Source organism: Bufo bufo, chromosome 3 (genome assembly GCF_905171765.1).
Source record: "Bufo bufo chromosome 3, aBufBuf1.1, whole genome shotgun sequence".
Classification (NCBI taxonomy): Eukaryota; Metazoa; Chordata; class Amphibia; order Anura; family Bufonidae; genus Bufo; species Bufo bufo.
Window position 1 is genome coordinate 680,819,203 of NC_053391.1, and position 24,060 is coordinate 680,843,262.

The 24,060-nt window shown below is 51.4% G+C and overlaps 1 protein-coding gene across 2 annotated transcripts in view; it reads right to left on the reverse strand.

Moving 5' to 3' along the window:
• Positions 1-24,060, reverse strand: part of MYO7A (myosin VIIA) — a 130,387-nt gene that overhangs the window by 58,200 nt on the left and 48,127 nt on the right. For both annotated transcript variants that reach the window (XM_040426420.1, XM_040426421.1), the window contains 6 exons: positions 18,129-18,266; positions 13,988-14,146; positions 13,198-13,290; positions 6,778-6,872; positions 5,901-5,985; positions 1,614-1,832 (listed from right to left, as the gene is read on the reverse strand). In XM_040426420.1, the coding sequence (XP_040282354.1) occupies positions 1,614-1,832; positions 5,901-5,985; positions 6,778-6,872; positions 13,198-13,290; positions 13,988-14,146; positions 18,129-18,266 (789 nt within the window). The remainder of the gene's footprint in view (positions 1-1,613; positions 1,833-5,900; positions 5,986-6,777; positions 6,873-13,197; positions 13,291-13,987; positions 14,147-18,128; positions 18,267-24,060) is intronic.

Consider the following 24,060-nt stretch of genomic DNA (forward strand, 5'->3'; position numbering starts at 1 on the left):
CTGAGATTCCCCAAAAAATGAAAATATGGCACATCACATGACCTACATTAGCCAATACAAGCCTGCAGGTCTTTCTCTTCATATCCCAAATGCCATACACACGGTCACATGTCCGTTATCAGCCAATAGAAGCTCGCAGGTCCTTAGTCTCCACATACACACAGTTTTATACCAGGTTTCCAAAACAACCCAGCCATTTTTCTTTACTGCTGCAGGTCAGCTTTAAAGGGGAGGGCGCTGTGGATGGCACTGTTTAAGGGAGCGGAGTGCTGTGGAGGTCGCAGTTCAGGGGCAGGTTGGGTGGCCATTCAGGCAAACCTTTAAAAGACAAACTTAAAAACCCCTCCCCCAGGTCCCGATAAGCCATGCCCACCTACCTGGTAAGGCCATGACCCCCCCCCCCTTCCCATTCTGCAGCCGACGGGTATTGGAAAAATTAAAGGTAAAAATCAACTTCTGTCAGCTGCAGAGGTGGGAGGGAGGGTGACTTTCTCCCTGCAGCTTACACTCAGACAGCACAGTGCCGCTGTCTAAGAGTGAGCTGTTCAAAAGGACATCCCTGTGTCCGTCCAGGTCTTGCGCCGGATGGTGGACAGGGAGTCTGAAAGCCGGACTGTCCGGCCTAGAACCGGACCTCTGGCTACCCTAGGGGCAGGCTGCTGTGGAGGTCACAGTTAAGGGGACGGTCCTCTATGGAAGTCAGTGTTAAGGGGAAGATTGCTGTAGAGGCTACTGTTAAGGGGATGGGGTGTTGTGGAAAACACTGTTAAGAAGATGGGGTACTGTGGAGGTCACTAATAAAGGGGCAGCCGCTGTGGAGGCCACTGTTAAGGGGGCGGGATGCTGTGTAGGCCACTGTTAAAGGGGCGGACACTGTGGAGGTCTCTGTTAAGAGGGCAGGGAACGGTGGAGGTCACAGTTAAGGGGACGGTCCGCTATGAAGGTCAGTGTTAAGGGGCGACATGCTGTAGAGGCCACTGTTAATGGGGTGGGGTGTTGTGGAATTCACATTTTAAGGGAACTGAGCTCTGTGGAGGTCACTGTTAAAGGGGCGGGGTACAGTGGAGGTCACTGTTAAATGGGCAGTCGCTGTGGAGGTCTGTTAAGGGGGCTGGGAATAGTGGAGGTCAGTTAAGGAGACTGTAACCTCTGCTCAATGTTAAGGGGGCAGGCCCCTGTGGCGGTCACTGTCAAGCGGGTGGGGTGCTGTGGAACTCACTGTTAAAGGGGCAGGCTGCTGTGGAGGTCACAGTTAAGGGGGTGGGCTGCTGTGGAGGTCCCATTTTAAGGACACGGGGCACTGTGGGGAGGGGGCAGTGTTAAGGGGTGGGGGGCTGTGGATGTCACCGTTATAGTGGATACTGTCGATATCTTTTTATGACACACACAAACATTAAATAAAATTAATTAAATATACCCGAGCGAAGCCGGATCCTTCAGCTACCGTAGTTCCATTATAAAGGCGGTTGTAGAAAACGAATAATATAAGATTCTATGACAAAGCCATTAAGCGCCTCGTACTGATGTCAGTGTGTCGGTATGAGTCCTTGTGAGCACCCTGAACACTGGATGATCCTCCATCCCACCCTACGTCAGCGCTGACTTTCTCATACCTCTCCTTTAAGGCGCTTGTACAGTCTTCTGGCGATCATCCCCCTGGAATAGGCCTGAATGGTATAAACTGCCCACAGTCGGTGTCGGAAAGCCCTTCGGACCAGGTACCCTCGGCACCGTGATTGGAAATGGCTGATCCGCTGGCGAACAATATGGTACTGCTGGCAAAGTCTCCTGGAGCGGTAGAGCGCCTGAAGCCTCAGAAAGCCTATTTTCATCTGGTCAAAAGAGATGAAACTATAAGAATGTAGTCTTCATTTCCTTACCTGTTTTCGAGATCTCTGCTTGCTGTCAGTGAATGGAAACATTTTTGTTTATACCAAGAGACTCAAAAATCTGACTTTGTTCTGCTCATACAGTGACACATTGTAAAGAGCTGGACAGGTTTTCAGCCATCAAGAATGATTTAATTCATTTACAGCAAGCAGAGATCCTGCTGGATAAAACTGAAGATCCAGTTGCGGTCACATGTTGAGGAAGACTCAGTTTTGGTGGGAAATGGCATACGAAATGGTAGCACAGATCAGGGCTCACAGTGAGGTCCCTGGGCGTCTATGGGTTACGCGTGTAAATAATGCACGGCGTCCATACGTTCCCGGGATGGCGGCTGCTGCATCCTCTACTGCACAGGCATTGAAAGCACTCAGCACCGGCAAAGATACAGGATGGCCATAGCTTTCCAATATGGCAGCTGTGTCCTCTGTGGCTCAAATACATGCAGCAGAATGTCCTGTATTTGCGCCTGCACTGGACACCTTCAGCGCTTGTGCAATAGAATATGCAGCCGCCATCTTGGAAACCTGTGGGCGCCTAATAGTGTTTACAAGGGTTACTCGTGGACACCAGGGGGCTAAGGTAAGCCACGAGTGGTTTTACCCTTACGTATGTCATTACAAAAACACTGTTAATCCACAAAAGTTGCCAAATATTTTTGCTGAATTTTGAGTTTTCTGCAGCATTTTTTTTTGCGGGAATTAAACACGGTTTTTTTTCTGTAGTGTCATTTTTCTTCTTGCATTTTTTGGGTCAACAGCATTTTTTTTTTAAAATCAGCCGATTTTTGGCTTATTTTTTTGGCGTATTTGTGCCATAGACATCCATAGTTTTTTTTCCCCTGTAAAAAAAATAATTCTACAGCCAAGAGGAAGTGACATCAGAGGGCGGTGTATATACTCCCACCCATAGCACAATGCAAAATTATTGATACCCCCACCCATAGTGACTATTTTTGGCGTCATGTATAACGGAACCAAAAGGAACCGTTATTTGTCCCCATAGACATGTATTAGGACGGAGCAAAACGGAATGCCTCTTAAAGGCTTCCATTTTGAATTCCGTCCTAAAATTCCATCATATTCCGTTATATCTCAGTGACAATGGAACTCCATAACGCAAATGCGAACCCGCCCTTACTTTGTTTTTCAAATGACATCAGAGGGCGTACACACTTATCTGTTTAAAGCCCATCTGTCAGCAGATCTGTCCCTATGACACTATCTGACCTGTTACATGTGCGCTTGGCAGCTGACGGCATCTGTGTTAGGCCTCATGCACACGACCGTTGTGTGCATCCGCAGCCGTTGTTCCGTTTTCCGTTTTTTTTTTCGCTGACCCATTGACTTTCAATGGGTCCGTGGAAAAAAAACAAAAAACGGAAAATGCACCATTTTGCAGCCACATCCGTGATCCGTGTTTCCTGTCCGTCAAAAAAATAGGACCTGTCCTATTTTTTTGACGGACAACGGTTCACGGACCCATTCAAGTCAATGGGTCCGTGAAAAAACATGGATGCACACAAGATTGGCATCCGCGTCCGTGGTCCGTGGCCGTGGGCTACTTTCACACAGACGGATCCGCAGATCCGTCTGCATAAAAGCTTTTTCAGAGCTGAGTTTTCACTTCGTGAAAACTCAGATCTGACAGTATATTCTAACACAGAGGCGTTCCCATAGTGATGGGGACGCTTCTAGTTAGAATATACTTTGAACTGTGTACATGACTGCCCCCAGCTGCCTGGCAACACCCGATCTCTTACAGGGGGCTGTGATCCGCACAATTAACCCCTCAGGTGCTGCACCTGAGGGGTTAATTGTGCGTATCATAGCCCCCTGTAAGAGATCATGTGCTGCCAGGCAGGAGGGGGCACACCCCCCTCCCTCCCCAGTTTTAAATTCATTGGTGACCAGTGCGGCCCCCCTTTCCTCCCCCTCCTAATTAAAATCTCCCCCCCTATCATTGGTGGCAGTGGAGAGTTTCGACCGGAGTCCCAGTTTAATGGCTGGGGCTCCGATCGGTAACCATGGCAACCAGGACGCTACTGCAGTCCTGGTTGCCATGGTTACTTAGCAATTTTTAGAAGCATTATACTTACCTGCGAGGCTGCGATGTCTGTGTCTGGCCGGGCGCTCCTCCTACTGGTAAGTGACAGGTCTGTGCTATCAGCAATGCGCCGCACAGACCTTTCACTTACCAGTAGGAGGAGCGCCCGGCCGGTCACAGACATCGCAGCTCGCAGGTAAGTATAATGCTTCTAAAAATTGCTAAGTAACCATGGCAACCAGGACTGCAGTATCGTCCTGGTTGCCATGGTTACCGATCGGAGCCCCAGCCATTAAACTGGGACTCCGATCGGAACTCTCCGCTGCCACCAATGATAGGGGGGGGAGATTTTAATTAGGAGGGGGAGGGAGGGGGGTGTGCCCCCTCCTGCCTGGCAGCACAAGATCTCTTACAGGGGGCTATGATACGCACAATTAACCCCTAAGGACCTGAGGGGTTAATTGTGCGTATCATAGCCCCCTGTAAGAGATCGGGTGCTGCCAGGCAGCAGGGGGCAGTCATGTACACAGTTCAAAGTATATTCTAACTTGAAGCGTCCCCATCACTATGGGAACGCCTCTGTGTTAGAATATACTGTCGGATATGAGTTTTCACGATCTAAATCAAATCTGATGGTATATTCTAACATAGAGGCGTTCCCATGGTGATGGGTACGCTTCAAGTTAAAATATACCATTGGATTGGGGAAAACTCTGATCCGATGGTATAATAGGGACTCTTGACTTTACATTGAAAGTCAATGGGGGACGGATCCGTTTGCAATTGCACCATATTGTGTCAACGTCAAACGGATCCGTCCCCATTGACTTGCATTGTAAGTCAGGACGGATCCGTTTGGCTCTGCATGGCCAGGCGGACACCAAAACGACTTTTTTTTCATGTCCGTGGATCCTCCAAAAATCAAGGAAGACCCACGGACGAAAAAACGGTCACGGATCACGGACCACGGACCTACGGACCCCTTTTTTGCGGCCCTTAAAAAAAAACGGTCGTGTGCATGAGGCCTTAGTCCCATGTTCATATGTGCCCGCATTGCTGAGAAAAATTATGTTTTAACAGGGGTGCACCACTAATGAGGCCAGGTGAGGCAATTGCCTCAGGTGGCAAGACCTAGAGACAAGTGAGGGCAATGGTAGGGCTGTGGGAATATCTTTCTATATTCAACTGTATCACAGTATGCCTTAAACATACTGTTGGGCGCCGTTTCAATTTTTGCCTCAGGCAGCAAAAAGGCTGGATGCACCCCTGTGTTTTAATATATGCAAATGAGCCTCTAGGTGCAACAGGGGCATTGCCATTACTCCTAGAGGCTCTGCTCTCTGCAGCTGCTGCGTCCTCTGCACTTTGATTGACAGGACCATTAGGGTGAACGTGATCACACCTGGTCCTGACTTCTCTTAAAGTCAAATCAAAGTGCAGAAGGTGCGGCAGATGCAGAGAGAGCAGGTGAGGGACTACGGCTCAGACACCCATCACCTAAGAATACATTCAGGCGAGACCAACTCACAGCCTACATTACATAGTGGACACTTTTATCCACATGTTAGCCTGAAAATCAGGAGAGAGACATCAGCAAGATATCATACCAGAGGTGCCATTATCTGTGACTTTGTCAGCCACCGTTCGTCATCATCTGGGATGAGAAATTGCACTATATACAACTACTGCTGGATGTACTACAACTCCTATTTTGCACTGAGTAAAGAGAGACTTTCATTCTTCTACTTCTGGCTTGATTCCTTATACCACCTTCCCACTGCACCGATCCCGAGGGAGCAATGGCCTGCGGGAGTACACTGAGACACATCATCTCATCAGGGACACTACCACTCCCATCCTCTGCACCAGATCCTCAGGGGCTCGCTGCAATGGCGGGGGGGCAATTAAAGGGAAAATGTAAAGAATCTGAGTTATTGTCCACCTCTTCCTCCATCTTGTAAGCTTACCACAGAGTAGTTTCTTCTGCAGTTGTATCCTCTCCAGTATCTCTGGATCATAAGAACCGATTTTCTAACTTTTACAAAGTTGGACCTGGAAATAAATTAAAAAAATGGATTCAATCCAAAGTATTGTTATTCTAATGAGCCATGGCGAAATGTAGGGGTCACACGTGGACAGCTCCGGGTCCCGGTGTCCGAGGAGGTAAAAGGTCCCTCTGCTACATAGGAAAACACACACTTGAAGGGATGTCCCAAGGAGATATGTAGGTGCAGTGCACCACCACAATTTTTCCATCATCAACACACCCTTTTATCAGGCCACACCCCCTTATTAGACAAACCACGCCCCTGTTGTGCAGTGCCCCACCCCCTCTCACACTAAAAGCCTGTCTGCTACATGGGAAGCCACAGCCTTGATCCTTTTTGAAATGAGGGCTCTGGGAGACATGCAAGTGCACCGCCAAAATCTTTTTGCATCAGCGCGCTCTTCTAGCAGGTCAAGGACCCTTATAACACAAACCACGCCCCGTTGTACAGAGCTCCACACCCTTTTATATGGCAGTCTACCCCATGTCAACCTGAACCATGCTCCTCAATGCATTTTGGGCACTTGGCTGGGTCTAATGATGTAATATTCCAGCACCACATACAGGTAAATTAGTACATGGAGGACTGCTGTCCAGAAGAAAGCAGCCCTTTATGGTGCACCTGGGAGAAAGTTCCTCCTTTTTGCGAGAGCCCCCCAGTTGTTCCAGTAGAGTTGGCATGTAGGAGATGAAACCAGTGTTCTGAATATCGCATGGTAACTGCGGGCCCTATTACAGAATTTGTATTAGGGCCCAGGAGCTTCTACACTTCTGGAGCCACGCTCTGTCCACCTCACCTGTCCTTGAAGCCCCGCACCACCTTCTGGATGAGGATGACTTTGTCAGTGATGGCTCTGTCTCTTTCAATCTCCAGCAGCATATCATGGTGGTCCTGTAATACACAACAATAGTGATGCTGAGGTTCCCCCGCACTGAGCGATGTGTAAGTAATAACACCCCCCCCCCCAATGGAAAATAAAGTCCACACCACTGATTCTAATCCACTGCCATCATTATAAATGAGCACGAATGGCCAACCTCAACAATCATGTCAAAGTCCCTAACATTTTACCCTGTGATGTGGAAATACTGACCTGCACCCCCTCGCAACACACACCGCTAACCCCATCTTTTGACCAATGACTCGCATCCTTCTAAACACTTGCCTATGAGTAATATAAAAATACTAAGCTGCCCCCCCCCACTAAAATTTGCAGAAATACTAATGTAACACCGCAGAGTTGTGTTACTACACTCCTCTACCCCGCTACTATCTTCTAAGAGCCTTTATACTGATATTTGATGTTATGCAAGCGGGTGTGGACCTACTGCGCCACTGACTGGGTATACTCCGGAGGGGCGTAACTAAGCGGCTACCTGGTATTCACTAGAGCCCCTGATGGTGGGAATAGGCTTGGGCCGTAGGGTAGCTGCCAGGTGCCACTCCAGAGTAGTCCCCAAGTCAGTGGCAGCTGACCAGGGAGTCAGAGTGCTCGGTGCAAGCACCAAGGGGACGTACGAGGCCCGGAGGTACGGGTCAGGACAGGCGGCAATCAAGCAAAGTCAGCAAACCAGATCCGAGGTCAGGGGCAGGCGGCAAACAGGCAAAGTCCATAAACGAAGTCCGAGGTCAGAGGCAGGCGGCAGAAAGCAAAGTCCAGGAGTTCAATAGCAGGATTCGGTACACAGGAAGGCAGACAAGATAAACACCTTTGCACAGGGGCTAGACACTGAGGCTGCTCAGGCAACTTCCTGTGGTAGGATGTGCCTTTAAATACCTGCTGCAGTCCAGCCATAGGCTGCTGAGACAGAGGGCGTGTGTGTGTTGTCTCTTAGGTGAAGAGAGACACATCCATGCAAGCTTCAACACTAATGCAAGTCTCCAGCAGGAAGGAACATATGTAGCAGAGTGAAGCAAGTTGCTGCCCATGTTTGTCAGCAGGACGACAGGAGGAAAAAGAGGGAGCCCGCCGCCCGTGCCTGCGGTTAGGAGCAGCGGCGCCGGCACGGACTGCAGGCCTAACATCTGATATGATTTTGCTCATGTCTTCCACAAATGTGCATACAAATCTATGCTAAATGCAATTGTTCATGTAATTTGCTTGGTTACCAGTAGGTGGCAGCAACCCATTGGCAAGTACACATCACAGTTTAGTGAATCTAATTTAGTGAATGGTTTATTCCAGCTTAGCTCCCCCTCTGTGGAGAGGTGGGCTGGTCCCATGTCCTGCAGCATGGGTGGAGAAGGAAGTTTAGTCAGTGTAGCCTCCCCCCTGCTAGGGGAAGGCTGTGTGATAGTGTCCAGATGACCCCTTCTTAGGGAAGACAGCAAGGACCTAGTCTCGGCTGAGACTTGGCCATATACCCAGTCTGAGCACCCTCAGCTCTGCTGGATGAGGAGAGCAAAAAACTACAGACAAACGCCAGAGTTCCAGGAAGAAAGCATACCCTGAGAATCCATCTGTGAGATAAGTCCAGAGATCTAGGAAAAGCTAGTCTGTTCCCATACAGCAGAAGATACAGATAAGTGCAGAAGCTAACCCTGCCACAGTTCAGAGCTACTAAGCAGACATTTATCCTGCAAGCTCCACATTTAAAGCAGAAGTACTCATTCCTGCCAATGATTGCCAAAACCTGCTGGGACCAAGAGACCAAAGCTGTATACTGTTTGGATGCAAGTTATTCCACGTAAAGCAACGTTTGAACTTCATCTAAAGGTCTGGACATCATTTATTCGGACAAGTTCCTCTATTACTCCTACTATCACTACACTCAAATTTATTGCAAGTGATCCAGGAGTCCGGCCGTACCCAGGTAGGGGACACCGTGACACAACTAACATCAAGCTATAGAGACATTATTGGCCATTACACCTGGCATTCCTAATCTGGGACGTGCGTTATAACACCTTGGAAGGGCCCTGGGATAGTACCCTGCGCACGCTGCAATCGGCGTCACGACAAATACAGGATATATTATCCACCTGACCCGACCACTGCACTAAAAGTAGCGTCAGCGAACCCGTTCCTAGTCACTGCACTAACACCCCCTTACACTGCTTGCTGATGACTATTATAAAAATACTGACAACCCCTCCTATAGTGTTTGTCAGTAACCAATTGTGAAATCCTGTCACCCCCACCCATAGGGCTCGTCCATGACCAATGCAAAAACACAGACACTTTCACCCATAGTGCTTGTCTATGACCACTGCAAAAATATTAACACCCCCACATATAGTAATCGTCTATGACCAAAGTAAAAATACTGACACCTCCACCCACAGCGCTCATCTATGATTAGTGCACAAATACTGATAGCCTTGACCACTTGTCTATGTCCAGTGGATAAACGGTGATGTCTCTTCTTCCCCCACCCACCAATATTCTATGATTGAAGTAGATACCTTGGCTCGCTCCACCACAGTGCCTGATTATATGTAGAAGCATTGGCACCCCACCATCACGTGACCATTTCAGAATTACTGGCACCCCTTCATGTGTGAGATTGTGAAACAGCTATTTCTGCATAATGTCTGTACTTAAACTGTCATTTGGCATTCCGGGCACTAGAGGCCACTGTTTTGCAGCTACAGCCAGCACACTCTGAGATTTGAATATGCAAAACAGATGATGACTCATGCTGCTGCCTGTGAGTGAACCAGGAAGTGTTGATCTGGGATGGTGGAAGGATTGTGCTGTGAGGGACTGAATCCGATTCCATCCTGGCTTGCAGATGTCTGGCAGTTAATGGACACTCAGAGGAAGGAAAGTAGCTGTTATACCCTGACTGAATCCAGCTCTTATGAAAGAGAGGTTGTCCCAGGAAGACCAGTTCAGTGTATGGACAGAAGGCCTCATCATCAAGCAAGGCCGCACGGTTGCTAAGAGGTTGGTGGCCATCCCTGGTAGGCTGCATCCTCGGGCCCAGAACGGACGCAGATCAGTACACCTGGTTACTGATTATTATATTGTGTGGCGCCTGAAGTTACAGAGACTAGCCTAGGCCTAGCATTAGTTAGTTAGTTAGGATTAGATAGTTTTGCTAGGCTGTACTGTACTGGACTGCAGCGCAGTTATTGACTTGCAGGCTCTGCTGCGTTTGCCATCGGCTAGGGGTGTCCTCTGTAGCGGCACAGCACGACTTGCAGGCTCTGCTGTGTCCGCCATCGGCTAGGCCTGTCCAGTGGGCAGGGACATTGACTGTGGGTCTGGGGATATAGCGTTTTCTATACATGTTTGTATTGTTTTGGTGATGCTAAGTTATTACTCATTTTCTAAGTAAAGTTTCTGTTCTTGCATATAAAGCCGGTGTCAGTGTCGCTTTCCTTGTCTGTGACTTCGCTGTATTCTGGGGAGCCCACCCCGGTACACGGCTTACACATGTGTAGAGCTCTTGGATGGACCCGGCCCGCAGGTCCTGTTTTTCTACACATGTCAATGTTATGGACTGTCCACACAGAGGTTCTCTACATTTCCTGCCGGGGAAACCTCAATTTCCTGCAAGTGTTTCCTCCAGGACTGACGGCTGCAGGGCCCCGATAGAAAACATTAGAGAGGATCCTGATCTCAATAAACTCCACAATGGGTTCTGTGGGCAGGATAGCTGGAAAATGGACATGAACAAAAGCCTGGTTCTCTTCTGGAACTGTCAAATTGATGGAGAATTCATTACTATGCAGAACCCCCCAGAGTGCCCACCAAAAATGCCCCTAGAGTACATGACACAGATGCCTCCAGATTCTTCCCGCTGTCCAAGCCATCAATACCCTTATACAGTGTCCCAACCTTAGGCACTCTAGGGGGCATCTGTGGCAGGCTCCTTGAGGTTCTTCTAAGGTTGGCACACTGTATTGATGGCTTGGACAGTGGGAAGAATCAGGAGGCATCTATGGCAGGTATTCTAGGGGCATCTTTGGTGGGCACTCTCAGAGGCATCTGTGGCAAGCACTCTAGGGGAATCTGTAGCAGGCTATTTGAGGTTCTTCTGACACAAATGTCTTGTAGAATGGCTGCCACAGATTCCCCCCAGAGGGCCTTCCATAGATACCTCCCCAGACCCCAAGATTCTCTGCCACAGATTTCCCCAGGGGGCCTGCCACAGATACCTCCCCAAGAGTCTCTGCAACAGATGCCCCCAGAGTGCCTGCCACAGATGTTCCCTACAGTTCCCACCACAGATGTCGCTAGAATGCATGCCACAGATGCCCTCTAGTCTCAGAGTGTCTGTCACAGATGCCCCCAGAGTGTCTGCCACAGATGATCCCTAGACTGCCTACCACAGATGCCCCCTAGAGTTACCTTCACAGATGCACCCTAGACTGCCTACCACAGATGCCCTCTAGAGTTCCCTCCACAGATGCCCCCTAGAGTTCCCTCCACAGATGCCCCCTAGAGTTCCCTCCACAGATGCCCCCTAGAGTTCCCTCCACAGATGCCCCCTAGAGTTCCCTCCACAGATGCCCCCTAGAGTTCCCTCCACAGATGCCCCCTAGAGTTCCCTCCACAGATGCCCCCTAGAGTTCCCTCCACAGATGCCCCCTAGAGTTCCCTCCACAGATGCCCCCTAGAGTTCCCTTCACAGATGCCCCCTAGAGTTCCCTTCACAGATGCCCCCTAGAGTGCCTGCCACAGATGCCCATTGTACTGAAAGCCACTAATGCCCCCTGGAGTACCTGCTACCGATACCCCCCAGAGTACATGCAACAGATTCACCGCAGAGGGCACCCAAGAGTGCATGCCACAGATGTCCCCTGGAGTGCCTACCTCTGATGTTCCCTAGGCTACCCACCACAGATGCCCCTTCTCAGCCTCAGATATCCCTCGAGAGTGCCTGTCTTAGATGCCCCCAGAGTGGCCACCATGGAGTCCATCTAAAAAATCAGCTATAATACCACAGGCTGGTGGACTTAGAAGCCTTTGAGAACACATTTGGGGACCTTTTATGTATATACCGGTGACTCACCATTTTTTTAAAATCATGAACACATATTAACCCCTGCTGACTGCAACATTAAAGGGGGTTGTCCAGGATTAGAAGAACATGGCTGCTCTCTTCCAAAACAGCCCCACCACTGTCCCTGTCCATAGGCTGTGTCTGCTATTGCAGCTCTGTTCCATTGGAGTCAATGGGGCAGAACTGCAATACCACACACAACCTGTGCACAGGGGAGGTGCTGTTTTTGAAAGAAAGCGTCCATGTTCTTCTAATTCTGGACAGCCCCTTTAACCAGTATTGGTACTCATTGCTGATTCTGCTTCCACTACCTGTGTGATGTGATAGTGGTCTCAGAAAGTACTCCGTAGCTGCACCCGATGCAGATCCCTGGTGGCAGACATGGTGTCCCATATAAAACCTGCTACCAGATCTAACACTATACTTGGCTCCAGCATGAAAGTCCCAGCCCTGTGTCTCTTGTGTGGTTTGTACAGGATTATGGGCTTCATCAACACTGTCATACGGTAAGAATGTCTTTGTTGCCCATAGCAACCCATCAGAGCTCAGGTGCCATAGTAACCCATCAGAGCTCAGCTTCCATAACAACTAATTAGAGCTCAGCTTCCATAACAACCAATTAGAGCTCAGCTTCCATAGCAACCAATCAAAGCTCAGCTTCCATAGCAACCAATCAGAGCTCACCTTCCATAGCAACCAATCAGTGCTCAGCTTCCATAGCAACTAATTAGTGTTCAGCATCCATAGCAACCAGAGCACAACTTTCATAGCAACCTATCAGAGCTCAGTTTTCATAGCCACCAATCGGAGCTCAGCTTTCATAGCCACCAATCAGAGCTCAGTTTTCTTAGCCACCAATCAGAGCTCAGCTTTCATAAAAACCCATCAGAGCTCAGCTTTCTTAGCAACCTTTCATAGGAACCAATCAGAGCTCAGATTTCATTTTACAACAGCAGTATAAGAAGTGAGGCCATCGTCTTGTTCCCTGACAGTCGGGTGTACTGAGCTGGAAGCAGACAGCGCCATATATAATGTAGTGGCCGTGCAGGGTACTGCAGCTCAGCACTTGTCATGGATCTATGTAGAGAATCGTGTCAGACGTGGCCCCTCATATGAAGTCTGGTAACTTGGCCTCTAGCCCATCATCACGTGATCTGCCCAGCTTCCTATGTGCTTGTCCAATGCTGGAGGTTAGGGGCCCGGACTCCTCATGGGTCGCCCCTCACCCCTAATTTATAATCCCGGAATACGATGATGAATACCTTTAAGAAAATCTTGGTTTTGCCAATCTGCCAGTCGCCATCCTTGCCCAGCACACGCTCCGCTATACGTTGACCCGTCCCCCGCAGATCCCCCTAGGGAGAAAAAAAATTATGAAAAAGGAATTTACTCTTTCAATTTCTTTTTTTTTATTATTTGTCTATTTTTTTTTATTTTTGGATTCAGGCAGCATGTGAGGTTTACGGGTGAGGCTGGCGATGTTCCTGGCACACTCCATGTTTTTCCCGTATGACACATGGTACGGGATGATGGGCGTAACTGTTTGGCAAAGTGGGTGGATGATGGGAGTTGGTCACTGTTTTGCTATCTCCACAGTGCAGTCTGAGATGGATGATGGGACTTCAGTCTACAGTCTTTACTGCTTTACCATGGAGGAAACTGTGATCTCTTTCCTATTGAACCCCTAATCCCCCTCCTCAAATGATTCCATAATCCTCACCCTGGACTATGCTCTGCCCATTGACTACTTTACACCCCCCCCCCCCCCCCCATGTGATTGCTCTTGCCCCGGCTTTCTCCCAGAGTACCATTGACCAGAGAAAATTGTGGTTCGGCATAAAATGTCAGTCAGCTCCTGCAAAAGCCATTCAAATTATATCATGCAATGACACTAAAGTCCTACGTCAGGTCCAGTTCCCCTTTTGTGATGACACAGGGGTTCCGGAAGATAACATATGTTCTTTTCCCCTATATCTGTGTTGTCGAAACACTGTAGAACGACCAGCCCCACCATGCTGCGCACTGCAGGTTTTCTCTCTCTAGAGATAATACCTGTTTGTAAGCAGGCTTCACCCCCGGCATTAACACACGATAACGGTCCACAAACTCCACAAACGTGTAGCGTATGGGGTACCCAGCTCTGCGGATGCGGATGGTCTCCATCATTCCCGAGTACCTCAGCTGACGGATGCACAGCTCTCTGTCAAACAGCTGCCGGAGAACAAGGATATGGTTAACACAAGAAACAGAGGATTATGGGAAAGCTAGGTGGAAAACAATATGGCTGCCATTACCGCTCCCAAAAGTGTTGTCACCCAGCTTTCCAGGCTCCTGAATATCAATATGTGCATTGTATCCTCCCTCTCAACCATCTCATTGCAGATCTAATGTTGGGACCACCTCCTGGACACTGCATCCGAAGGGACCACCTCCTGGACAGTGCACATGATGGGACCGCCTCCTGGACAGTGCACATGATGGCACCGCTTCGTGGACACTGCACATGATGGGACCGCCTCCTGGACACTGCACATGATGGGACCACCTCCTGGACACTGCACATGATGGGACCACCTTCTGGACAATGCACATGAAGGGACCTCCTCCTGGAAACTGCCCATGAAGGGACCACCTACTGGACACTGCCCATGAAGGGACCGCCTCCTGGACACTGCGCATTAAGGGACCACCTCCTGGACACTGCACATGAAGGGACCACCTCCTGGACACTGCAAATGAAGGGACCTCCTTCTGGACACTGCCCATGAAGGGACCGCCTCCTGGACACTGCCCATGAAGGGACCGCCTCCTGGACACTGCCCATGAAGGGACCGCCTCCTGGACACTGCACATGAAGGAACTACCTCTTGGACACTGCACATAAATGGACCGCCTCCTGGACACTGCACATGAAGGGACCACCTCCTGGACACTACACATGAAGGAACCACCTCTTGGACACTGCAAATGAATATACCGCCTCCTGGACACTGAACATGAAGGGACCGCCTCTTGGACACTGCACATGAATGGACTGCCTCCTGGACACTGCACATGAAGGAACCTCCTCTTGGACACTGCCCATGAAGGGACCAAGTCCTGGACACTGCCCATGAAGGGACCACCTCCTGGACACTGCCCATGAAGAGACCGTCTCCTGGACACTGCCCATGAAGGGACCGCCTCCTAGACACTGCCCATGAAGGGACCGCCTCCTAGACACTGCCCATGAAGGGACCGCCTCCTGGACACTGCACATGACGGGACCACCTCCTGGACAGTGCACATAAATGGACCGCCTCCTGGACACTGCACATGAAGGGACCACCTCCTGGACACTGCACATGAAGGAACCTCCTCTTGGACACTGCACATGAATGGACCGCCTCCTGGACACTGCCCATGATGGGACCGCCTCCTGGACACTGCCCATGAAGGGACCGCCCCCTGGACACTGCCCATGAAGGGACCGCCTCCTGGACACTGCCCATGAAGGTACCGCCCCCTGGACACTGCACATGAAGGGACCTCCACTTGGACACTGCACATGAAGGGACCACCTCCTGGGAAGAGCACATGAAGGGACCACCTCCTGGAAACTGCAAATGAAGGGACCGCCTCCTGGACACTGCCCATGAAGGGACCGCCTCCTGGACACTGCCCATGAAGGGGCAGCCTCCTGGACACTGCCCATGAAGGGGCAGCCTCCTGGACACTGCCCATGAAGGGACCACCTCCTGGACACTGCACATGAAGGGACCACCTCTTGAAAACTGCAAATGAATGGACCGCCTCCTGGGCACAGAACATGAAGGGACCGCCTCCTGGACACTGCACATGAAGGGACCGCCTCCTGGACACTGCACATGAAGGGACCGCCTCCTGGACACTGCACATGAAGGGACCGCCTCCTGGACACTGCACATGAAGGGACCGCCTCCTGGGCACAGAACATGAAGTGACCGCCTCCTGGGCATAGAACATGAAGGGACCGCCTCCTGGACACTGCACATGAAGGGACCGCCTCCTGTGTAGGTATCAGCTATAGTACTTGTTGGTGTCAGGTAGGTGCACCACGCTCTAAGGGGAGACTCTGAATATAATCCAGAACAAATCACCTTATCAGTCTGATCTCCTCATCAGTCTGCCATTTAATTATATGAGTACACAGCACCTTACATCTGTATAACACTGCTATCATGACACGTCCCTGATCTATTTCATCTACTCACACTACAGTATGTCACCACCAGCAGCCACCCTGCTTGTTCACGGTTTCCTGGTGCAAACAGATTTTTCTTTACACTGTCCGGAATTAAAACAACATAAAACAGCAAAAAATGTCCCGAATGTCTCTGACACTGGTGCTGGATGTACAGACGCTGACAGGGGCTGATGATCCAGGTAGGAAATACCTGCTGGAGCATTGCTGATGCGGACACCAACATCACTGTTTCTGGGCAGCAGATCGTCCTGTGTAAACTGAGAGCTGCTACCCAGAAACGATGAATTTGTATGGGAATGAGCGAATACACCAGCGATCATTCATCCCCATACAATCCATTAACGGATAGCTTGTTCCCAATCATTTCCTGCACATTCTGCCAGTGTAAAGGAACAACTAGGCCTGGATACACACAGGGAGTTAGAGATGGTCAGTAATCATAAATTATAGACTGTGCCTGTCAATATTATGGGGGCTCTGTGGATGTCACTGTTATGGGGGGCACTGTGGTTGTCACTGTTATGGGGGGCACTGTTGATGTCACTGTTATGGGGGGCACTGTGGATGTCACTTTTATAAGAGCACTGTGGATGTCACTGCTATGGGAGCACTGTTGATGTCACTGTTATGGGGGCACTGTTGATGTCACTGTTATGGGGGATCTGTGGATGTCACTGCTATGAGGGGCACTGTGGATGTCACTGTTATGGGGGCACTGTGGATGTCACTGCTATGAGGGGCACTGTGGATGTCACTGCTATGAGGGGCACTGTGGATGTCACTGCTATGGGGGCACTGTGGATGTCACTGTTATGAGGGCACTGTGGATGTCACTGTTATAAGAGCACTGTGGATGTCACTGTTATGGGGGCACTGTTGATGTCACTGTTATGGGGGGCACTGTGGATGTCACTGTTATGGGGGCACTGTTGATGTCACTGTTATGGGGGGCACTGTGGATGTCACTGTTATGGGGGCACTGTTGATGTCACTGTTATGGGGGCACTGTGGATGTCACTGCTATAAGAGCACTTTGGATGTCACTGTTATGGGGGCACTGTTGATGTCACTGTTATGGGGGGCACTGTGGATGTCATTGTTATGGGGGGCACTGTGGATGTCACTGTTATGGGGGGGCACTGTGGATGTCACTGTTATGGGGGCACTGTTGATGTCACTGTTATGGGGGCACTGTTGATGTCACTGCTATGGGGGGCACTGTGGATGTCACTGCTATGGGGGCACTGTTGATGTCACTGTTATGGGGGCACTGTGGATGTCACTTTTATGGGGGCACTGTTGATGTCACTGTTATGGGGGCGCTGTGGATGTCATTGTTATGGGGGGCACTGTGGATGTCACTGTTATGGGGTCTCTGTGGATGTTACTGTTATGGGGGCACTGTGGATGTCACTGTTATTGGGACACTGTGAATGTCACTGTTATGGGGGCACTGTGGATGTCACTGTTATGGGGACACTGTGAATGCCACTGTTATGGGGACACTGTGGATGTCACTGTTATGGGGGCGCTGTGGCTGTTACTTGCATGGGACACCGTGGATGTCACCGTTGCCCATAAACTTCTGTCCTGAGGTCAAGGAGGTTGACCCCATATCCCCTTCCTCTACCATAAACCATTGGTCGTGGATAGAAGGTGGTCCCAGAAGGCGAGGCCCAGCAGACCTCAGCACCCGTCAGTCATAATGGAAGGGAAATGTCCTATTTGTACGTTATTTGGGGTGCAGGGTAAACTGAGGTACCAGGAGGAAACTTACATAAACACATGAAGGTATACAAACTCCATGAGCATGCTGTGATCTGTAGTCCGACAGCATCAGCTCCATCGTCTATGTTAACCCTTCCCATGCCAGGCTGACTGCACAGCTTATGGCCAATGTAGGTAACGCCACCAGCATATAAAGCAAACATAATGGTGCCCTCTCCGGTGCCCGCCAGATACACTTACCATAGGCTTCTTGTATTCATTGGGCTTGATACAGCGGACGAAGAAGGGCTGACACACGCTCAGGGTTCTCATGAGCAGCTCCAGCGAGCGCTTGAACTGACTGCTCAGGGTGGGCGAGCGTTTCCTGGTCTCTGCCCCCTACAAAAAATACATTGGAATTAGCAGCAAACAAATCTGTGCCAGGAAATGAAGGGATGATAAGAAGCTCTTCCTCTCCGAGTGTCACCAGGATGATGGGAAACACTGCCGGAGGGGGCAGAGGTGCAAATCTACACCACTGGAGTAACCCCTGCCCTGCCAGGATGATGGGAAACACTGCCGGAGGGGGCAGAGGGGCAAATCTACACCACTGGAGTAACCCCTGCCCTGCCAGGATGATGGGAAACACTGCCGGAGGGGGCAGAGGTGCAAATCTACACCACTGGAGTAACCCCTGCCCTGCCAGGATGATGGGAAACACTGCCGGAGGGGGGTGAGGTGCAAATCTACACCACTGGAGTAACCCCTGCCCTGCCAGGATGATGGGAAACACTGCCGGAGGGGGCAGAGGTGCAAATCCACACCACTGGAGTAACCCCTGCCCTGCCAGGATGATGGGAAACACTGCCGGAGGGGGCAGAGGGGCAAATCTACACCACTGGAGTAACCCCTGCCCTGCCAGGATGATGGGAAACACTGCCGGAGGGGGCAGAGGTGCAAATCCACACCACTGGAGTAACCCCTGCCCTGCCAGGATGATGGGAAACACTGCCGGAGGGGGCAGAGGGGCAAATCTACACCACTGGAGTAACCCCTGCCCTGCCAGGATGATGGGAAACACTGCCGGAGGGGGGTGAGGTGCAAATCTACACCACTGGAGTAACCCCTGCCCTGCCAGGATGATGGGAAACACTGCCGGAGGGGGGTGAGGTGCAAATCTACACCACTGGAGTAACCCCTGCCCTGCCAGGATGATGGGGAAACACTGCCGGAGGGGGCAGAGGTGCAAATCTACACCACTGGAGTAACCCCTGCCCTGCCAGGATGATGGGAAACACTGCCGGAGGGGGCAGAGGTGCAAATCTACACCACTGGAGTAACCCCTGCCCTGCCAGGATGATGAGAAACACTGCCGGAGGGGGCAGAGGGGCAAATCTACACCACTGGAGTAACCCCTGCCAGGATGATGGGAAACACTGCCGGAGGGGGCAGAGGTGCAAATCTACACCACTGGAGTAACCCCTGCCCTGCCAGGATGATGGGAAACACTGCCGGAGGGGGCAGAGGTGCAAATCTACACCACTGGAGTAACCCCTGCCCTGCCAGGATGATGGGAAACACTGCCGGAGGGGGCAGAGGTGCAAATCTACACGACTGGAGTAACCCCTGCCCTGCCAGGATGATGGGAAACACTGCCGGAGGGGGCAGAGGTGCAAATCTACACCACTGGAGTAACCCCTGCCCTGCCAGGATGATGGGAAACACTGCCGGAGGGGGGTGAGGTGCAAATCTACACCACTGGAGTAACCCCTGCCCTGCCAGGATGATGGGAAACACTGCCGGAGGGGGCAGAGGGGCAAATCTACACCACTGGAGTAACCCCTGCCCTGCCAGGATGATGGGAAACACTGCCGGAGGGGGCAGAGGTGCAAATCCACACCACTGGAGTAACCCCTGCCCTGCCAGGATGATGGGAAACACTGCCGGAGGGGGCAGAGGTGCAAATCTACACCACTGGAGTAACCCCTGCCCTGCCAGGATGATGGGAAACACTGCCGGAGGGGGCAGAGGTGCAAATCTACACCACTGGAGTAACCCCTGCCCTGCCAGGATGATGGGAAACACTGCCGGAGGGGGCAGAGGGGCAAATCTACACCACTGGAGTAACCCCTGCCCTGCCAGGATGATGGGAAACACTGCCGGAGGGGGGTGAGGTGCAAATCTACACCACTGGAGTAACCCCTGCCCTGCCAGGATGATGGGAAACACTGCCGGAGGGGGCAGAGGGGCAAATCTACACCACTGGAGTAACCCCTGCCCTGCCAGGATGATGGGAAACACTGCCGGAGGGGGCAGAGGTGCAAATCCACACCACTGGAGTAACCCCTGCCCTGCCAGGATGATGGGAAACACTGCCGGAGGGGGCAGAGGTGCAAATCTACACCACTGGAGTAACCCCTGCCCTGCCAGGATGATGGGAAACACTGCCGGAGGGGGCAGAGGTGCAAATCTACACCACTGGAGTAACCCCTGCCCTGCCAGGATGATGGGAAACACTGCCGGAGGGGGCAGAGGTGCAAATCTACACCACTGGAGTAACCCCTGCCCTGCCAGGATGATGGGAAACACTGCCGGAGGGGGCAGAGGTGCAAATCTACACCACTGGAGTAACCCCTGCCCTGCCAGGATGATGGGAAACACTGCCGGAGGGGCGAGAGGTGCAAATCTACACCACTGGAGTAACCCCTGCCCTGCCAGGATGATGGGAAACACTGCCGGAGGGGGCAGAGGTGCAAATCTACACCACTGGAGTAACCCCTGCCCTGCCAGGATGATGGGAAACACTGCCGGAGGGGGCAGAGGTGCAAATCTACACGACTGGAGTAACCCCTGCCCTGCCAGGATGATGGGAAACACTGCCGGAGGGGGCAGAGGGGCAAATCTACACCACTGGAGTAACCCCTGCCAGGATGATGGGAAACACTGCCGGAGGGGGCAGAGGTGCAAATCTACACCACTGGAGTAACCCCTGCCCTGCCAGGATGATGGGAAACACTGCCGGAGGGGGCAGAGGTGCAAATCTACACCACTGGAGTAACCCCTGCCCTGCCAGGATGATGGGAAACACTGCCGGAGGGGGGTGAGGTGCAAATCTACACCACTGGAGTAACCCCTGCCCTGCCAGGATGATGGGAAACACTGCCGGAGGGGGCAGAGGTGCAAATCTACACCACTGGAGTAACCCCTGCCCTGCCAGGATGATGGGAAACACTGCCGGAGGGGGCAGAGGTGCAAATCTACACCACTGGAGTAACCCCTGCCCTGCCAGGATGATGGGAAACACTGCCGGAGGGGGCAGAGGTGCAAATCTACACCACTGGAGTAACCCCTGCCCTGCCAGGATGATGAGAAACACTGCCGGAGGGGGCAGAGGGGCAAATCTACACCACTGGAGTAACCCCTGCCCTGCCAGGATGATGGGAAACACTGCCGGAGGGGGCAGAGGTGCAAATCTACACCACTGGAGTAACCCCTGCCCTGCCAGGATGATGGGAAACACTGCCGGAGGGGGCAGAGGTGCAAATCTACACCACTGGAGTAACCCCTGCCCTGCCAGGATGATGGGAAACACTGCAGGAGGGGGCAGAGGTGCAAATCTACACCACTGGAGTAACCCCTGCCCTGCCAGGATGATGGGAAACACTGCCGGAGGGGGCAGAGGTGCAAATCTACACCACTGGAGTAACCCCTGCCCTGCCAGGATGATGGCAAACACTGCCGGAGGGGGCAGAGGTGCAAATCTACACCACTGGAGTAACCCCTGCCCTGCCAGGATGATGGGAAACACTGCCGGAGGGGGCAGAGGGGCAAATCTACACCACTGGAGTAACCCCTGCCCTGCCAGGATGATGGGAAACACTGCCGGAGGGGGCAGAGGTGCAAATCTACACCACTGGAGTAACCCCTGCCCTGCCAGGATGATGGGAAACACTGCCGGAGGGGGCAGAGGTGCAAATCTACACCACTGGAGTAACCCCTGCCCTGCCAGGATGATGGGAAACACTGCCGGAGGGGGCAGAGGGGCAAATCTACACCACTGGAGTAACCCCTGCCCTGCCAGGATGATGGGAAACACTGCCGGAGGGGGCAGAGGGGCAAATCTACACCACTGGAGTAACCCCTGCCCTGCCAGGATGATGGGAAACACTGCCGGAGGGGGTAGAGGTGCAAATCTACACCACTGGAGTAACCCCTGCCCTGCCAGGATGATGGGAAACACTGCCGGAGGGGGGTGAGGTGCAAATCTACACCACTGGAGTAACCCCTGCCCTGCCAGGATGATGGGAAACACTGCCGCCTGCCGGAGGGGGCAGAGGTGCAAATCTACACCACTAGAGTAACCCCTGCCCTGCCAGGATGATGGGGAAACACTGCCGGAGGGGGCAGAGGGGCAAATCTACACCACTGTAGTAACCCCTGCCCTGCCAGGATGATGGGAAACACTGCCGGAGGGGGTAGAGGTGCAAATCTACACCACTGCTAAAATGTACTGTGTAAATCTATGATCTATCACAGTCAGTGCAGTACTGCAGTTGTGGTAAGTGATTCCCCATTGAGTCCATTACCCATCATCAAATGCGGCCATGCGGTCGTGTGACTAAAGCCTGACACGCTCCCACTGCTGCTATCAGAACGCTGGAAGATTTTACATCAAAATACTCATTATTCAGGATTAAAGAGAGGGAGGAGGGGGATGCAGCTGCAGTATCTCTCCCTCAGTCTGTGTGTGAGTGGCTGCGAGAGGGGGAGTCTTAAAGCAGACCTCCCAAGTGTCCCTCTTTTTGACCCAAGTCCCTCTGTCCCTCTTTGCTCCTTAAATCTCCCTCTTTTGATCCGAGATATAGTTTTGCATCATTACATTTACTATATTGATCCAGAATGTGTTCCTGTCGGTATAGTAAAGCCCACCTCGCATATTATTTCTTTATTTGATGTCATTTTGATTATAGAAATCTTTATATTCAGATAATTTTTGCGCTATTGTGTAAAAAAAAAAAGAAAAGCTATTGAAGTATATAAATATACAAGAAAAGTGGACCTTTCACATAATAACCCCTGCTACTTAACCATAAGTGTCCCTCTTTGGCCGTCTAAAAAGTTGGGAGGTATGCTTAAAGGGTTTCTCCAGGACTTTGCTACCGGTGTCCTAGGCCTTCAATAAAACATCAGTAGGACTCCAACTCCCAGCTTCCTGACCTATCAGCCGATTGAGGGAAGTGTAGTGATCTAGTGCGCACCGCATCCCAATCACTGCTTGGTGCGCTGCCCGGTGGGACTGAGCTGCAATACCAGGCACGGCCACTAAACAATGTATAACGCTGTGCTGTGACCCTCTTCACTCAGCCGATTGGTCGGGGGGCCGGAAGTCGGATTACCACCAATCTGATATTGATGGCTTATCCTAAGAACAGACCATCAATAGCAAAGTACAAGAGAACCCCTTTAAGTCATCCTCCTATCATCGCATGCAGTCAGACACTCTGAGCGACAGATACTGCAGCTGCATCCCCCTCCTCCCTCTCTTCAGAATATTCTAGATGGATTTTTTGGTGACCGAGGAGGTTTCAGAACCTGCAGACGGGAGAAGAGGAACTACAGGCAGCTGGAAGGTAAGGAAGATGCCACTACTCCTAATGGGATAGATTTTTAGGTGGTAGCTGGGCATGTGCCATGGCGGCTGGGGCACTAACAAGCCAATCTGCCATATTTAAAGTACTAAGGCAGCGGACTCTGCCCGGATGAAGGAAGGCCCAGCTATGACTCCGTATTACAGTGTATTATCATACAGTGTCATCTACGTCCGATTTATGCAGAAAGAGGTAGGTTCCCTTTAAGGCCAAAAGTCGCGTCCTTAAAGGCACTAACCACCGAGTTATTATTGTATCGGGGTGATGATATAACGCTGAAGTCCCGACACGGGAAACAGGAAAAAACACCAGCGCCGAGGCCGGTCGGGCCTACACTGACTTTCACTCCATCAGCAATGATCAGGACGAATGGAAATGGGGGGGGGGGGGGAGTTATAACAGACTAGCGTTTTACGCCGGTCTATGATGTCCCTTGCACACGCCTCGGCAGTCCATGCACCTAGAATGAAATCTACATCAGATTTCAGTCTTCTTTTATGCCATTGAAAGAAGATAAATTTGCTTGCCCCCGCCCCCCCCTCGCC